The sequence below is a fragment of the Vidua macroura genome, chromosome 3, assembly GCF_024509145.1.
Source record: "Vidua macroura isolate BioBank_ID:100142 chromosome 3, ASM2450914v1, whole genome shotgun sequence".
NCBI lineage: Eukaryota > Metazoa > Chordata > Aves > Passeriformes > Viduidae > Vidua > Vidua macroura.
The window spans coordinates 62,205,648-62,224,473 of NC_071573.1; the positions used below are offsets into that span (position 1 = coordinate 62,205,648).

Below are 18,826 nucleotides of genomic sequence, written 5' to 3' on the forward strand. Positions count from 1 at the left end.
ATTGAATTTTGTGTGTTTACATTCTTTCAGGCAGAGGCTTTTTAGATGTAGTCTACAATTCAAATTTACCACTGTTTGATTATAATAGAAATTTAAATAACATCAGCAAAGCATGAATTTGAGTTGATGCTTTCTTTCTGAAGTTGTCTTTTTGCAGGGATTTATTTCATTCTATTTTTTTTTTTAGTTTGTTTTGGGGTTTTTTTTTTTTTTTTGCCTTTGGGAGGCCAAACCATTTTATCCTCAGTAAGTGAATTTTTTCTTATCAGCATATGTCTATGTTTTAGACCACTTGTACCATGCAATCTTACACCCTTTCTGTTGAACAAGCCTGTCTGCAGCAGATAAAATGTGCTGCATGATAATAATAAACAGAGATAGTCCAAATAATGGAAAACTTAGATAAGGCAGATTTTAGAGAATACAGGTCTAGACCCATTCTGATACTTGCTGATACACTGAGCTGTTAATCCACCATAGAGAAGTATTTAAGTTTCAAAGTGAATTTGAGGAAAAGAGTACAAATGCACTGGAATTGTCCATTCTGCTTTCATCTGCAAAGTGACTAATTCCCAGTTTAGATAAACAGGCATTTGAGGTGTTCGAGTTTGATGCATCCTTTCTGTTCTTCACTACTGTTTTTTTTCAATATATATATATATTTATTATCAGATAGCTCCACAAATTGGATAATATAAAGTGTGAGAAGCACTTATATATTGCAGTCTGCTGGTTTTGAGGTGAGATTATACTGAGCTGTGGCTTCATGAGCACAGAGTGCCTGAACAGCTTCCTTGAAGATGGGAGGAGGGTGTCCCTGTTGCATATTCCCAGCTCACTTCTTGCCTGTGGTTTGCCAAGCACCAGTGAAGTTGCCTGTATGAGTCAATTATCTCACTGAAAAGCAACAGAAACCTGGGTTTTTTTCTGTTTTTACAGTTAACTAGAGTGACTTGTAAGGTCATATAATATTGACTGAAGCTATTGTGAAGGAGGAGCTAAGTCTAGGAGATAGCAAGGAACCATAAGGGCTGAGAATACAATCTACTCCTTTTGGCTCTAGGGAGATGTTAAATACCTTGTTTCCCTTGAAGCCACAGCTTTCAACTGCCGAACTTTACAGTGGATCAGCTTCAGAATGTCTTCCTGAGTCCCTGTTAGCTCTTTCATATTTCAGCCCTGTCATATGCTATTGAAGCACTACAAAAAGAACTCTTCCTCTGTTTATCACTCCAAGTAGCAGTATAGTTAACGTTGTAGATCTCTGAAGGGTAATCATCCACATCAGGGTTGCTGTTCATTGAAAGGACCAGATGTTCCGGAAATAACTCAATTTTCTTGGGTGTAAGCAGGCGTTGTGTGGATCTCAACCTACTTTCACTGTAAATATTGCCTTCGAAATTACAATTTCCAGTCTTCGTCTTTAGCCTCTGGTTTTATTTTTGTCTCTGATCCAAAGCAACCCAAGGTCTTAGCAAAGATTTGGAGCCCCACAGGCTGGACCTCTGTGTTCCTCTTCCCTCCAGATTTATGCAAAATTGTGTGAAATAAGTCTGTAAAGCGTTTGAACTTTTTAACCTTGGTGGCTTCAGCTTCCTACTTCCTGGATTCTGTAGTCAGTGAGAATTAATTACAATGCTGTGACTTGGCAGTCTCAGTAAGAATAAATCAAATAGTAAATTCTTATGCTAAATGGATTCCTATTGTGCTTAAAGTTGTGTGTATAAGAACTTCTTCTGTATCCATGGTCTGTTACTAGGTGTTATATTCCAGTCCTATTTTGTGTTCTGATGATTCACATTCATAAACAAAAAGCAAATATACAGACTGAGGACGCCCCAGTAATTTAAATCAGCATGGATTTGCATATGTGTGAAAGAGACAATGATTGTAAATAAAAAGATAGCAGGGGAAATTATACTTTTGGTGATAATTGGTCACACTCTTAGGCATATTTATGGGATCATAAATATGTTTGCTGAAAATGTGCCTGCTTCTTGTCCAGGTAGTCTGAACATGACATCACTGATCTGAAGTTGGTTTGAGATCCCCATCAATATAACTAATACTTTATATTAAAAAGTAAAGAGGACAACAGCAGGTTACTATGTCAATGTGGAATTTTAATGTTAAATTATCAATCTCATTTATGCCTTTTTGAGTTATATCATTGTGCTCTTCCCCTCCCTCCCAAAAAAAATCTCTGAAGACGTGTATCATATCTGGAAAACTTAGGTCACAGTCACCGTGATAATTTAAAAAAACCCAAACCATGACAGTCAGTATTTTTTTGTTTGAAATTAGCATGGTATCCTGACAAAGTGGCAACATTCCATTATCATTGAATCACCAGTGATTTCAACTAAGTAAATGATCTCTCTTTGCCTTAGTCAGAAATTGTGTAGGAAGTGCAAATGCAGCATTGGTAACACCGCGTGCAGAGACAGCTGAATTTCAAAGTGTGTCTTGTTATCCTGTGTCTTGTGAAGGGTTGTTAGTGTGGTGTTACATTGTATTTCAAGTTCTTTAATGCTGTGAGTTGCAGAAACCTGGTACATCAAATCCATCATAAAGTATTAGAAGAGCTTGAATATGGCATCTCTCACGGCTGATGTCAAGAAATGCTGTTCCTTTACAGTCAGCTGAATTCAGGCAACTGAGGTGATCCTTGTGTTTTTTGACATTTTAGATGCCAAGCTCAGCCACTACTGGGAAGCCCCTCCTCCCCTTTGTGTATCAGCAGTAGAGATGAGCAGAAAATATGATTGAAATGTTCCTGCCTTAAGAGATTCTTTAATTTGGTCTGGGAGAATTTTGTTCTGCTTTCTATGGTTTTGTTAAACATACATGATGAAAATAAAGATGTGGGAAGCCAAAGTTATAAACATGGTTTGCATATGCTGCATGAAAGTGTGCACATAATTAAAAAAAAATACAGTATTTCCTCTTTGAAAACAAGCTCCACTGTACTTTTTTTTTTATTTCTTGAGGAATACTGTCATTTAAATTTGACTAAGAATTTGTAATCAAACACCTTTGCCTCCAGGTGATCTTTTTCATCAGAGAATCTGGTAAAATATCACTGGATCTTTCTTGACAGAAATTTTTTGCTTTAGTCTAAAAAGCATATCTGTTGTTGAAAAATGTTTGCTTGAACAGAATCCAAAAAGCTCTAGTTTCTTTTTTAGGAAGGAAAGACTCATGTAACATTTCAGATTTCCAGCATGAGTAATTTTTCTGTGAGCATTATTTTGGCATTCACTTACTTGTGTACAGAGGCTTTGGCAGTGTCTAAAGAATAGCTTAAACCTGCTTCATGGGTAAGACCCAAGTGCTATGACAAGATGAAAACTGCTCTGAAAATAATTGTATGGTAACTGAGGTGCCTGGGACCCACTGACACCAGGGTATGTCAAATATAGTCATAACTGGGAATTAGAAGAAAAGAGTGTTAGTAAGATATTGGTCATTAGCAGGGGAGGAGAAATGGGGCAGCAGCCCATGGATTGCTGTTGTACATCTGCAGGTTGTAACGAGGATCCAGATACTGCATCTTGAACAATGGGACATCAGTCCGACTTTATGGCTCTGGGTGATTCATGCAGTGTTTAGAGTTTGTACTGCACACTTCAGGAGAATTAGAGCTCCCCAGTGTAGCTATCTGCTTTATTCTCTTGGTTCTATGTGTTCTTAAATTATGATCTGAGCCCTGCGTGTGTTCAATAAGCCTTTGTAAAAAACCATACTGCTCCTCGCCAGTGTGCCCACAGGGGTGTTAAACAGGTCCAAGGCAGCGCCTGTGGACAGGGCAGTCTTTATTGCTAACTGTGTAATTGTAAAAAGTTTATCTCTCCTGCCTAAGAAAGACCTTTTCATTTACTTTTTCTGCTGTTTTCTGAAACTACTCAGCTCACTTGGATGCTTAGGCACAAGGTGAAATGAGTGAGTGATGTGTGGCTCACACAGCTTTTGTCACATCGCAGATTGAGAAGTGGCCACCCAATGTGTGTGTGCAGCACACACGGCCTGGCTGCATGAGTCCTATCCCCAGCCAGCCATGGGGATGGGCCAGCCCTATCCCCATCTTCGCCAAGTCCTCCTGCATGGTGCTGCCCACCCCTAGCACTGTGGTGGGGATGGAACCTGTGGGCATTGCATGGGAACCTAAAGAAGTATCATCCTGGAAAATGGGGCAGATTCACCTTGTGGTTTGGCCAAATAATTTTCTTTCCTGTCAGTTTAATGAAAAATGACTGGGAAGGGGAAAACAAAATAAAAAGGCTCATCGTACTTCTTTTAATACTGCTAGTGGAGTTTTAATCAGTCATGCTTTTTTGGGGCCCTTATTTCTTGTCTTGTGATCTGCTGTCTAATTCAATTTTTCATTCCTGCTGCAGAAAATGTCTTTCTGCAATTTCCAATACCCAGCTTCATTTATCCCTTCTAGAAGGAATGTAGATTTTCATAACATGCTTTTTTCTCTCCCCCCTTCTGTGAAGCCATGGGTGAGAAAGTGTCATGCCTGAAGTAACAAATTCAATTTAAACCCCCTAATTAAGGTCTGCTGTGTGAGCCTCCATCTGTACCTGACTCCTGGGAGATCTGGTCCAGAATGAGATTGAAAGTCTGTGTGGATGGTAGCTGGTGTGACAGCCGACATCACCTGCAGGAGACTTTGGGGAGACCTTACCTACCTTGTCTTGATTGAGACTGTGCTACTCACCTTGCAGGGTATTAGCAGCAGTCTTTCCCTATGTTTCTTTCTTTTTATTATCCTTCTCTCAAACTAACAATCTTTCTGGCCCTTTTTTAGCCCCTCTCCTTAGCTCAGGGAAGTGTTTAAGAAATTCACTATTTCACTTCTCTGGTTGTTCTTACGCAATCATGTCTAGACCAGTTTTAATCTGGGTCTTGCCAGGGCACTCTCCCAGAGGGCCTGCTCTGCTGCCTTACTGAGCTCCTTTGTGCTGCTGATAGGCCTTTTCTTGAGTTTTTTCAGTGCAGACTTTGCTACTGATGAGATGCTCTTTTTTGGGGGACATGCAGTTCTCTCTGTCTGTCTATTATAATTTAATTCCAGTTATCCAAGGGATCTTTTTCTAATAACAGTGTTATTTTTGTGCTTCTTCCCTGGAATGGCTTCCTTTAGAATTGATAATCTTGCAGCCTCTTTGCATTGACTTTATTGATCTTGGAGGCTTCTCTTACATTGAATATCTCAATATTTGGGCAATAGGTCGTGGTTATCTACACTTTAAGTTCCTGTTTATTCCTAGGGACCGCATTCCTCCTAAAATGGCTCATGTCCATTTTGCAATTTCTGCATTGATGTCCCAGTGTTTCAGCTCTTCCTCTAACCCTTGTTGTTGCTACATATTCCATTTTTTAGATTCAGGATTTCAGAATTTTAGCATCAGCCAAATGTTTTGGGCTTATAGATGAAAGTGTGACTTTGTCATTCGTTCTTCTGCATTTCATTTGACTCTGGGTGATGTGAGAAAGTGTGATAGAGTCACATTAAAAATTGCTATTTTAAGGCCTCCTTTGAAGAATGCAATTCTCATTGTTTAGGTCCCCTTGCTCCCCTCTGGGAAGTGCCCTCAGGTTTCCCAGACAACTCAGAAGAATGTTAACTCTTATTTTAAAAAAATACTTCTGTAATTAGAAGTCTATTTACTTGATGTGATTTTTACCCTAATCCTTAGTGTTCCATGAAATGCATTGGAAAATCTGACTGGAGGACAGCAAAGGTAAGGGGTAAAGGCAATATGTGCTAGGGAGACATGAGAGATTTTTCTGGGCTACTTTATGTAAAGTTTGATTCTTAGCTTTTGTGGTTAGTGGGGGGAAAATGGATGCACTAAGAGTGTTACAAGATAATTCAGTAACTATAAATAAAAGTACATATAGTCTCGGTAAAGCAATTTGAGAAGAGCTGTGAGAAAAGTAAGGTTTTGTGTTAGTGAAATTTCCTAAGATGGCATCAAGCCTACTCCTTTGACACTGTGATTTAGAGTGTGCCTAGAACACTCTGTGCTTGGGAGGCCTGATAGGATTTTTTTTTTTTTTTTTTTGTTTCTTGGGGCTTATTTTAATTTATTTAAACCTCAAATAAAGAAGGTATACTCTTGTGATTTTAATTGGTGGAGTGTTTTTGAATCACTGAAAGGATTTGAGAGGGGTGACTTTCTGATGGGCTTGTTAAAATAGTAGCTGGTCCTACTTCTTTCCATTGCTTTCTTGTAGAAAAAGTTAAGGATTAAAGGTGATAAACAGGAAAGAGTATTTATGTGCACAGTCTTCTTTTAGCCTATTGAAACTTGAAATTGCAAAGCATCTTTTAGCAACTGTATCTAAGATAAGCACAAGGCATGCAGTTCCCCCAGACTATCTTTAAATCATTTTGTCTTCATTTTTATGTTCTTTAATAGTTACCATTTAGTCATCTGTCAAGTGAATATCTGTTACTAAAGGATTTTCAGAAAGAGCAAATATTTGGGAGGGATTGCTTTTATGATGCCATAGTGGTCTGTGTAGACCATCACCACAAGCATGTAGCACAAATCCTTACTTTCATTGGTATTACAGTATTTTCACTTTGGAAGTCTCACTTTGTGCTGTTGCGGGTCTGAAGTAGCAACTGCTGCACTATCTAATTGCCTTATTATTTCTCTGCATTGGGCAGAAACATGAGAAGCTCTCAGTGAGAAAGAAGATATGGAGGGATGCAGAGGGAGAGATGCAGAGGGAATTAATACTAGTGAGCTGTGTTGGGAAAGCATGTAACAGTTATGGCTAGCCAATATTCACTGCATTGCTCCAGTTCAAAATTCTGCTAAATAGAATTAGCAAGGAGTTATTGATTAAATGTTTAATCAGTGTCTTTTTAGTTCTTTAAACCTTATCCAATTAATCAAGTGAGATTGAAAGATAAGTGAAATTATTGCTAACTCTTCTCAGGATTAATCCACTTGTTAACATTTTTAGAGAACTAGGGTGGGGTTTTTTTTGCTAATAGAGTGTGTAGTCAGATTACTTTCAGAAAAATGTTTAGCCATTTTGTGTAGATAATCCCCTTACAGAGTATCTAGGTAATTATTTGATGGTGTAGTGATAAAGAGACTGCTGAGACACTCCACTGGATAGGCAGAGAAGGATCATTTAGTCCCAGCTTGCTTTTTTGGAGGAGGCTGTCTTATTCTTAAGGGTTTAATTCTAAAAACATCTGTCGTGAAAATTTTAGTAAGGACTGGAAGCTGCTAATCAGCAACTTTGCTGACTGGCTAAATTATTTTAGTGTAGTACTGCATATTTCTTCTGCAGAATATTCTTCCCACAGTACCTTGCTGCTTCAAAATTTATTTTTACTGCAAAAATAAATATAAATGGTTCATACATTTGTAGTTTTAAGATGAGTTTCTGTAATAACTGTGGAAGGCTTATGTATTGGAATATTGAACAAGATTTACAAGATGTCACTACCAGAACACAATGTTGTTGTGTAATTAACTCATTGGTGTTTAGGTTTCCAGGTCAGGTCTCTGCAGGCACAGACTGCAGCTTTACCTTTAGTCATTTCAGGCTTTCTGTGGCTTTGTGAAAATATCAAGGCAGTAGTTTATGTTCAAATTGTGTTTTCAAGGTTGTACTCAGGAATTACTTCTGTTCTTAAACATTCTGGAGAAGGTAGGGATTAGTTTTGCAGCAATTGCCAAGGAACATTCATATATAATGCCTGAAAAATTCATATTTTATTGCTAAAGAAGTTCTGTAGTTCCTTACATGTGATTTAATAGCTGTCTTTCCATGGTGGGGAGTGCAGGTATAAGACAAATGGGAAGGTGCATGATATCTAGTATATCTTTCTGACTCTGAGACTTGGAATACAGATACCAGTGGTGGATTGAGCACCAGGTACAAGTTAAACCTTGCAAATCCAAATGCCATGCTAAAGGAAATGGGTAGAAGGCAGTGAGCTTGGAGGATTCCAAACCCCTTGGTATGTGCTATACATGTACTGTTTAAAGTAGTGTGAAGTTCCACAGTGCTTGACTGCTTATCTTTGTGATTATCTTCGCCCAAACCTCAGGCTGACAGAATTTGCAGTCTAAATGAATTGATCCTTATGGTCCAGCTTTCAGAGCTGTGCCACTTGCCTGTGGCATGATCCCTTACTATCTCTGCCTGAACCAAGGAACTGAAGCTAAAGAATTATCTGGATGCATTTGCAGCAAAGGTGATGTTTCTCTTTTATGCAGTGCTTTCACATCCAACTGCCCACTTCTGCCTTATCCAAACATTTATTGCATTTCAGCCATTCACTTTAAAACTGCTTTTTTTTTTTCCTATTTAAGAAGCTTAGAATGTATCCTTGATTTTTGTGGTGTACTGAACCAACGTGAAATAAAGGACTTCTGTTTAATCCGAAATCAAGGGTTTTGCTGTACAGATAAAAGAACAGGTAATTTATTTCTTGCTCTGATGCTACAAATTCAACAATCAAAACTCTCTCTTGCTTTGTTTTAATGTATTGTAACAATTTAGTTGACTAAAAACATACCATCACTGCATATGTTCAGCAGTACTTTGTATGTAAGAGTAGCACTTTATTTTGTTGGATTTTGTGTGCCTCAGCAAGAGAAGTGAGATCAGATTACAGGTAGTACCTGTGTAACTCTTCTGCCTGAGTCCTATTCACTTGCTTCAGGAACCTACCATCAGTACTGGGATCTGCTGTGTCTGTGCCCTGAGATCTTGAGGACAATGGAGTGAGATTCTGAGGTGCAATTTGCTTGTGAAGTGGTGGGACAGGGATTGTATTTTTAGTGTTGAGAAGGTGCAACTGGAAAACAGGGAAGAAGTGGACAATGGACTGGCTTTCTTGCTCACTTAAGGTCCAGCATGCATGTGAGAGCTGCTGCTGTTGTGAATTGTCCTGGTAGCATTCACCAAGAAGAGTTACAAAATCCTAAACCAGTTACAGATAAGCTTTTGTCCACTTGCCAGCAAGATCATTAAATTTTCATGTCCACCTGGCAAAGGAAGTTCAGTTTGCATGATAAACACCATCTGCAGATAATGTCATACCTGACCTCTCAACAAACTCTTGAACTTGCACTCCCCAGCAGTGTGTATTTTAAAAAGCTCTTTTGGCCATGTGTCAGCATAACACTGCTGTTACTTAATTTAAAAAGAGTTAATTAAGCTGATGCCATATTGATGAGTGTATTAGAAAGACATACATGTTGGGCAAAGAGTATGGCAGCATTGTACATCAACTTTGTTCTTCTGTTCTTTGCTGGTTAAAACAAGTGTTTGACTCTTGATAACCTTCCGTTTGTTACCTTTTTCCTAGTAGTTTCCTTTTTTTCTTTAATAGCTCTCTTTTCCTGTGCCTGCAATAGTTGTGTGTGTGCTTTGGGTGGTATTTTGGGTTTGTATGGCCAGGTTCTGGTGGCAGGGGGGCTACAGGGGTAGCTGTAGGTAACAACTTCTGTGAGAAGCTGCCAGAAGCTTCCCCCATGCTGGGTAGAGCCAATGCCAGCTGGCTTCAAGATGGACATGCTGCTGGCCAAGGCTGAGCCAAACAGGAATGATAGTAATGCCTCTGTGATAGCATATCTGAAAAGGAGAGAAAAATTACTGCGCAGTTGCAGTGGTGGCCAGAGAGGAGCAGGGTGAGAACATGTCAGAGGAACAGCCCTGCAGGCACCATGGTCAGTGCAGAAGGAGGAGGAAGAGGGAAGGAGGTGCTTCAGGTGCCAGAGCTGAGATTCCCCTGCAGACCATGGTGAGGCCCCTGTAGCCTATGGAGGATGCCCTGTAGACCATGCAAAGCTCTACCTGCAGCCCCTGGAGAACACCAACACCAGAGCTGGTGAATGCCTAAGAGAGGGCTGTGAAGCTGTGGGAGGCCCATGCTGGAGAAGGGGGACCTGTACATCTGTGGAGAGAGGAGCCCATGCTGGAGCAGGTTTTCTGGTAGGACTTATGGACCCACGCTGGAATAGGCTGCTCTTGAGGAACAGCACTCTGTGGAAGATTGAATCACACTGGAGAAATTTGCAGAGAACTGTCTCTGTGTGAGGGACCCCACCCTAGAGCAAAGGAAGGATTCTTCTCCCTGAGCAGTGGCAGAAACAACACGTGATGAACTGACCATAACCTCCGTCCTCATCTCCCTGTGCCAAAGTGGGTGTGTGGCTGACCACAGACATTGCTTTTTATCTGTCTGGGTGTCTTGCATCTATGTTTAGCAAAATATGTAGTTCTACTTGAAGTTTTATTATTATTTCTGTAACTCATTCTACAACATGCTAAAATCATGGATGTCTTTTAATTGTACCCCAAGGCCTTTGACTCTTGTTTTTGGACAAGTTTCCACTTTGTGTTGGTTCAATCACCTAGCAGATAGGCATTACTGAAATTTATAGAAGAAGGTAGCAGATTTGGTGAGGGAACTTACTGTGACCCAAAGATGTAAGCTCTGTTTATTAATTATGTTAATATTGGTGGTTTGAGAGCAGTATGCCAAAGTATTTGTGCGGGAGATTAAAGTCATCTCCTGCAGTTCTGGCTGCCGTGTCTGGGCACAGCCATAGCTGGGGACCAGGTGCTGCAGCACTGTGTGATGTTGGCTGCCTCCCTCCATGGAGTGCCAGTCTCATGCCAGCTAATAGGGGAGGATCGGAAGTCAGGAGCTGTGTCCTTATGTGACACTGGGAGTCAAGCAGGGAGCAGGAGCAAAATTCAGGTTGCTGACAACACATATACTGTTTTAGGGGTCTTTTTTCCCTATAGTGGCTTTCAAAAGCATAGTTGTAGGAGATTTTAAAAAGCATAAAATAGAGGGTGGTATCTGTCCCTCCCTGGTAAACTTGACTAATACCTTTGCCTTGACAAAATGCTGAATATAACTCAAACCTTGAAATCCAGGAAATGATGAGGTAAGGGCTAGCACAGATCTTAATATAATCTTAGTAATGCCAAGGAACTGATTACACCCATTGGAATAGCTCAGTAACATTAGTATTTTTATAATAAGCAGGTATGAAAATTTGAGAAAGTATATTTTTGTTTGCATTTTCGGCTTTTATTGTATATGCTCTGGCTTCAAGTAGCTGGGAAATACTTTAGCAAAGGAAAGCATAGCTGTTAGCTCACAGCAAGTGCTGCCTTTGGGGAGCAAGGTACCTTTATAAGGGTGGGATTTGTTAGTCTGTAATGTTAATAACAAGCAAGGTTTCTTCTCACATGCATTGCCAGTGATGTGATGAGATGCAATGTGACAGTCAGTTGTTTGTGGGTGCAATGAGATGTCACAGAATGGAGGAATCCTCAGATCAAAGGTGGAGGATTTGTAACATTTAGTGCAGCTGAGAGCATTTTAAAATGTACGGTAGCAACATTTGCTGTAGCTCGTTTGCTTTAGATGACTAACACAAAATTGGATGTGGTCCATGGTGACTGTGCTTTCCTCCTAGGGGCGTTGTAGTGTTTGTAACATGGAAATAAAATGTTCTCAAAGAAGGTTTCACCTGCACTTTGGGACTTATATTACCTTAACCTCTTATTTCCAATCTAAATTGTGAGGATTTTGCTAGCCTTCACATTTCTGAAGGATATTTCCCTGCTTACTGTAAGGTCTTCTGTCACTTTGTACATTAATTACATTGAATAAATATTTTTTTTCAGTACTGTCGTGCAACAGATTTTCTTTATTAGGGCAGGGAAGGCATATGTGTAGGGGACTAGCAATATGACCTTCCCTTGTGATACAGGGGACCCAGATTTTAATTCCTTCAACATGAAAGACAAAAACAGATGAACTGTTGAAATCAGGGTTTTTTTGTATTTATCTACTACTCTGTCTCAGGGCCAGTACTGGTCGAATAAGGTATAAACAGCACAGCAATGGTGCTTTGGTCTTTCCAGCTTTTTCCCATCTGCCTCTTTATGTTAAGTAATGCTTGATGTGCTTTTCTTACATAAATTCTTTTAATGGGAGATCAGATCTGTCATGTCTCAGAAGGTAGACCAAATACCTTCCATACAATAAAAAGGGAAATACGTACGCGAGGCTGCAGCTGGTGGCATTCAGAGGCTGATCCCAGGCTGGCTTGGCAGCTGCTTCTGCCTCTTCAGACATGAGCTCAGGTCTGCATTGCTTTCTGGGGTATGGGGATTGCAAGTGAGTGATAAATCTAACCGAGTATGGTGGGTGGTTTCTGTAAGCAATGGTGTGACTTCAGGAGAGGATTCATAGTTGAAAAGTCTGAAAAACCAAAGATACCTTTCATAAGCCTGAAGGCAGTCCAATATTACAGTTACACCTTCCACTGACTACCACTTATCTCAGTATCTTTTGTGGAGCTTGTTCAAATGAGCATTGTGGAAAGACATGAATCCCAGTGAGGTTCTGGAAGCTGCAGCCTCGCAGTCTCTCTGTGAGTTAAGCTGTCAGTGGTTTACTTTCACTGTGTTTGGTTCCATTTTCATTGAGGGGGGTGAAAACGCTGCAGGGAAACACAGCCCTTCCCACATATTTAACGTTGTCTGAAACAATCTCAGATTCAATATACAAGTGCAACTTGGCCTCCCGGACCTGTGCTGGCTGTCCTGTGAGACTGCGTACAGGTTGTCTAGCATCAGATGCCCAGCCGCCTATGACCCTTTCTTTTCTAGTGCCTCACATCACTTGGCACAGCTAGAATTAAACCCTTAATAGTGTTTTCATTATTGCTTTTCCAGTGAGACGCTGGGTGTGAGCAAATTGCAGAGTAAGCTGAGCAAGTAAAGGAGTTCTGGAATACTTGCAGAATCATTCTTTTGAGAGAAGAGACCTGAGCTCCCTGGGATTTGCTGGGTCTGGAAGTACTTGATAATGTTAGCTTAAAGCCTTTCCTCCCCTGCAATACCCTGCTGTCTTCCTTTTGTCACACAACCTTCCCCTGCTATCTCTACAAAAAGGCTTTCATGCAATCTGGCCCGTCAGCTGTTGCTTTTGTGCATTGTGCTGGATCTGGGATAAAGCGTAAGCTCTTCAATTCTGATGCTGTACAGTGTGGCATGAATGCTGATGGTGCTCTGGTTAAGAATAAGGCAACCAAGCAAACGTACAATTAACAATAACTAAGCAGATGTGAGAACAGTGAGTTCCTAGAAATAGTTGCATTTTTAAAGATTTTCCTTTTTGTTCCCCTTTCAAAGCTGCTCACCTCGGTATTTTCGCTATTGAAAACTGCATGGTTAGGAAACAGACTTTTGGGTAGACCTCAGTATTACAAGATTTGTCTTCAAAAAGCCAATTAGTGCTTGAAGTAGAAGCTAATCCACTTCACAAGTGTAATTCCCATCCTTTGCCTTACAATCAGCAGCAAGCAACCACACTGCTGAACATCACTTTGAGAAAGAGCAAGTACTGGTCTGTTTCTGTACATCTTTTCTATGTGTTTCTATTTCTAGAGGTTTTTTCCACTAACCTAACGTGTGTGAGTGTGACCACTGTGTGAAGACAGAACAATCTGCTGCAGCAGAGCTCCTCCAGGGAGATAGCTTAATGAGCCCTAGGATGAGTTCTTAAGTAAAGGAGGTGAGAAGCTATAGAAAAGAAGCTTAGAAAAGAAAGATGTGACATCTTTGGAAAGGAATATTACTTACCTGGTAGAGGGGAGCAATTCTACTACACATTGCAGGCATAAATAAAAAGCAATTCTGTTGTGCATTGGGAGCCATAAGTTGAACATCCATCCTGATTACCATTTCAGCAATGAGCAATTAGAGCTCAAACTCACGTGGATCTCTAAACTATGGAACAAAGAAGCCCCACCCATTTTGTAATCACCATGGTGCTGACAGAACCTCCCCAGTTCAGATCAGTAGTAAGACCACATCCATCCTCTTGAGAAATGTTTTGTACATTAGTTTGCTTGGGTTTTACCCAATACCCTCTTGGTTTATGAATGAATTAGCAAGGCAGTGTCACACTGTGAATAAATGCAACATGTCCTCTGTCTGCAGTTCTGTTTTCAACACTTTTTAGAACTTACTAGATGTATCAGTATGGGCACAAAGAATCTTTACTTGTAGCAGCATATGTATCTAATTTTGAGAAGGGCCAAAAGCTGCAGTTATGGCACCATGTGATGTAAAAATTAAGATACTCCAGCTCTGGCTGTAATGAACACACTGTCAAGTTGTATCAGCCTTTGGAAGCAGAGGGGAGGAGAAAATAGAAAATTAAGGGCCATCGAGCTGAAAACAAAAGTCAATGCATGGATTGACCTCTGTGTGTTCTTCGTTGACAGGTTGATGACGCCTGGCAGTGAAATTCGGTTTGTCCACAAGCACATGGGCCTGGTGCCAGGCTGGGGAGGAGGTGCCCGGCTGGTGCGGATCGTGGGCAGCGGGGCAGCCCTGCAGCTGCTGGGCGGGGCTGCCCGGGTGGACCCCGAGAGAGCGCTGAGCCTGGGGCTCTCCGAGGAGACGCTGCTGTCCTCCGACGAAACCAGAGCGCTGGGAGAGGCCCGGGCCTGGCTGAGTCGGTACACAGAGGGTCCGGCCGCTGTCATTCGGGCTATGAAAAAGGTGGTGGCAGCAGGAAGAGAGCTCCCATTCGAAGCTGCCCTAAGGACAGAGAAGGACATTCTTGGAACTGTATGGGGTGGGCCTGCCAATTTGGAGGCATTGGTTAGAAGACCAAAACATAAATGATGGTTTATGCATAAGAAATGGGCTTGACCTTTTTGCAAACAAAGCTTTCAGTAAAGCAGCCGTTAAGCTGAATCATTTAAGGTCTTGTCCCTTTAAAATGGCATTAACATTCCTGCCATTTAGGTCAGACAGGCATATTTGGTGTGCAACTACAGGGAAATCCCAGGCAGATTCTCTACTGTCCTAATCACCCACTGAATCGAGATTAGTAAAATTACTATGTAAAGGTAAATGCTGTGCTGAAAATAGAACTATAATTCATTTGGAATGAGGCTGAAGATTATTTTATTTTGTGTTTTGTTTTTTTTTAACTAGTATGAAAATTAATTACTTGAAAGATATGACGTTTATTCATTTGTGGAACAGGTGCATCTAAAGCTGCAAAATATGAGTTCCCCAACATGAGACCAGTTGGGCTACTCATATTTTATCAAATAAGCTCTTTAAGCAGCTTGGAAAAAAAGATTACTAGTGGGAGGATAGCTTTTATTTTTTCATTCTAGTTAGTTCTTTGTGCAATTGCTGAGAAAGTATCCTTCAATTTTAATGGTGCTTTTACAGGAGAAGCTTTGAGTTGCTGAGAAGCTTCTAGCACTCATTCACTATCACTGATTCAGGCTTTTAAATGTATTTTGGTGTCTTCTCACTGCTCAAGGAATCAACTACACACACATGCATCTGCATGTTCCCATATCCTGTACCTGTGCAAAGCTGCTGGCCTCGTTCTTTACACAGAATCTAGTTGAAATCTTGGAAGGCTATGATGTATCGTGCCCCGAAAAGGTTTGTTCTTAGGTGACTGGGTGATGTGAGTACTTCAGCATTCTGGTAAGATGTGAGTGGATATGTCTATGTCTTTCTTCAATGCCTTTTTACTGGTAGGGTATATTTGGGCTGACTAGAAGGTTTGGAACTCAGTCTCCACTTCATGCCAATGACTATGCGAGTAATTGGATAACTCAGTGGGGAAGGTTTTCCCTTTAGAAATTAGAAACTGACACAGAGTGCCTGCTTTAAAAATAAACATATGTGAGAGCAAAACCATACAGACATATCTGTGACTGAGAGTTTCCTGTACTGTTGGTTCGGATGCACTTGCCTCTAAATCCAGCAGGGACTGAGATCTGAGCCAAGGACCTAAGTACTCTGTGGGAGCATGTAAAGAAGGAAGCTCTGGGCTCTGTGCCACTGATGTGGATTCTTCACTGATGTGCTCTGACCAGGCATAACTGGCTTGAGATCATGGAACAAACTCCCTTAAGAAAAGAAGGCAGTACCTTGGATGGAAATCCATGTTACGCTTTCTAGTGTGGCAGGAGTCCTGAGTTTTAGACAGTGAGGTAACTACATATGTTTGAGGACTTGGGGACAAATCAATGTTGGTAGTTAGGTTTGCATTGCCTGTTAAGATTCTGCAAGTTTTGAGCAGATTCTGTGATCTCCTGGGGATATTTTACTGTGTGGTTTTCACAGAAATGAATATAGCCTGAAGCAACCAAGAGAAATGCTGAGGAAAGGGATGTGTTTTGAGTTGGCATCTCAGAGAAGATAAGGAACTTACCTCCAACCTGTTGATCCCACACCTTTGCCTTAATATCTGAAGCACTATTGGAGGAAGATTTCAAATTTCTCTTCCCCAAAAATAAAGCTCAATTTTCCCTTTCAGGTTAGGGAAGAGACAGGAATGAGAACATGGGGAAGAGAGTAGTGTTTTGGTTTGTACCTTTCTCCCCCAGCTCCTTTTTATCCAGTAGCCCAGTGGTTACTCCTGTGTAGCTGGATTCTTTCCCATTCCCTAAAGAACTTCAAAACTGTTACTTCAGAAAAGCTTTAGTATAATCAGGCAGCACTTGACTGTTTAGTAGTGAAGCTGTTCTGTTTTTCATGAAGTTTCTCAAGACTTATGAGGGATTTCAGACTGCAGCATCACTGAACCTTCAAGGCACACTCCAGTCCATACTCATCCAGCTTTTAGAAGCAATAGCACATAATGTTGTTGTGAGTCAAAAAAAAAAAAAATGTTTTAAAGGGCAACTGATTATGTCTTTGCTTTTAGCAAGAATGAATGTGCCATTACTAATACTGTTACTGTTTTCAAAATTGGTGTGAAAATTACTTAGAACCTGAGTAAGACCCTTGAATTTTTTTTTCTTTGGCATATTAGGCTCCTGAGTGTATTCTGTGTACTGGGTTATAGAAATTTGAGAGGGAAGAAATTGTAGGACAAAGGCAGAATCTGGTTTCTTTCACATTTTGAACCAGATCTGTGCTGGCAGTTAGTGAATGGTAAGTACACCTCTGGGGGATCTCTTTCCATTTTGATTTATAGACAATGAGCTTAATTCTTATTTCAGCAAATGTATTTTCCCAGCCACCCTCTCTGATTTGTATCAAAGACCAATGTTTGCTTGCTTCTAAGAAAACAGGACAAATAATTAACTATTACACACCAAGAAACATTCAGAACAGCTTCAGAGAGGGTTATAGAAACACATTTTGCTTGTATCATAAATATGCCAAGCATAGGTACAGGACATTCTGAAAATATTACAGGTTGTGATCAAGGATTTTGTGAGTAGTCTAATGCCATATTCTCTGGCTTATTTTCTTCTAAAAGTAAGTAGAGTCCTTCATACAAAAACCAGCCCAGCTAAGTTAGCATGAGTGCTAGGATGAAAGTTCCAGACTGAGATGAAATGGAATCCCATTTTGCCCATTTGAAAGCTAAATGCTTTATTTCACAGAATACTTTCTGATCATCTTAAAGTAACAAATATCTTTAACCAGCAGTTGATGAATGTTTGTATTTTCTTTACAATTATTAAAGATGTCAAACTTCATCTCAGGGTTTTTTTCCCCTTCTGAAATGGCTTAAAAACAAACAAGCACTAAATGCACAAAATAAATTAGAAACATCAAAATTGATAGCCCCAGTCTCCTAATTAAATAACATACCAGCTTTTGTATTTCCTAGGGGCTAGTTTGCCAGCTTCCTCATCAACTAAGTTTCCTATTACTTTGTGAAATGTCTGTGTGGATTCTGTACCAAGCTTGTAAAGGTGTTGGATATTGGAGATCACTTTTAGCAATACAGATCTTAATTGCTGCTGATAGAAATATATTTACCAGATGGTCCATCTAGATAAGCAAGGTGTTCTTGCAGAATGTTTGGTTCCCTATTTTTTTTTTAATTTTTTTTTTTTTTTTTTTTTTTTTTTTGAGCCATGAAATAGGATTCCTGTATCTGTGGTTATCTGTTCTGGAAATAATGAAATGCTGTAGATTTTATAGTGTTTAAATTTTCTTTTTCATTTTCCATTCTGGTCCTTTGTGCATTTTTCTGGCTATGCTGCACAAGTTGAAAATCACTTAGTGCATGGAATTACAGTCAACCACATAATGCAGTGTGGCTGTGGCTTTGCTAAAATGGACAGAGAATCTATTTCCTACTGAAAGTAATGGTTTAAATATAAGATGGGAACTATCAGTTGCTACTTTTCTCTAGCTTGATCTGGGGAGTGCAGTTGCTACTGTGGCTGGTTATTAAGGTTTCACCAGCCTTACTTTAACTAATTTTAGTGTTTCACAGCTGCAGTCAGCCAGCAGGACCCAAAAGCAGCATCACAGGTGTGGGGCTGAACTCTATTGGGTCAAAAACCCCAAGGATAATCACTGACAGAATTATTTGTAGACTGGGCTGTAAATCCTAAAATTGAGTATATAGTGAGTCATGTTCCTCTGTTTTCTTTCTTGCTTTTTTCAACCCATACTCTCACATGAAGTGTGTGCTCATAGCTGGAGTGTTCTTAGTGAAGGCTTTTGCACCACAAACTCATACTTAGGTTAGAGCCACTGTATACTAACTCAAATTAGAGAATAAGACAGCTAGCAGCTAACAGAAAAAAGCATTCCATCCAGTTTCCTTCCTGAAGTCCATGGTAATAGGCATATTTCCTTATGGGACTGGAAGACGATGGTGAAAACCTGTGATCAAGAGCATTTATTCCTAGCTCAGAATGGAGGAAATCTTCCTTATTCTAGTATTGTCTGCACTTTCCTGATCCACTGATCTCACCTGTAGGCAGCAGAGGAGGGACACAACTTTTTCCAAGAT

At 40.3% G+C, this 18,826-nt stretch overlaps 1 protein-coding gene across 8 annotated transcripts in view; it reads left to right on the forward strand.

Moving 5' to 3' along the window:
* The window catches only part of ECHDC1 (ethylmalonyl-CoA decarboxylase 1), a 40,748-nt gene extending 24,990 nt beyond the window's left edge, over positions 1-15,758 (forward strand). For all 8 annotated transcript variants that reach the window (XM_053972723.1, XM_053972721.1, XM_053972716.1 and 5 more), the window contains one exon: positions 14,307-15,758. In XM_053972723.1, coding sequence (XP_053828698.1) covers positions 14,307-14,712 — 406 coding nt within the window. In that variant the 3' untranslated portion in view covers positions 14,713-15,758. The remainder of the gene's footprint in view (positions 1-14,306) is intronic.
* Positions 15,759-18,826: the final 3,068 nt, after the last annotated feature.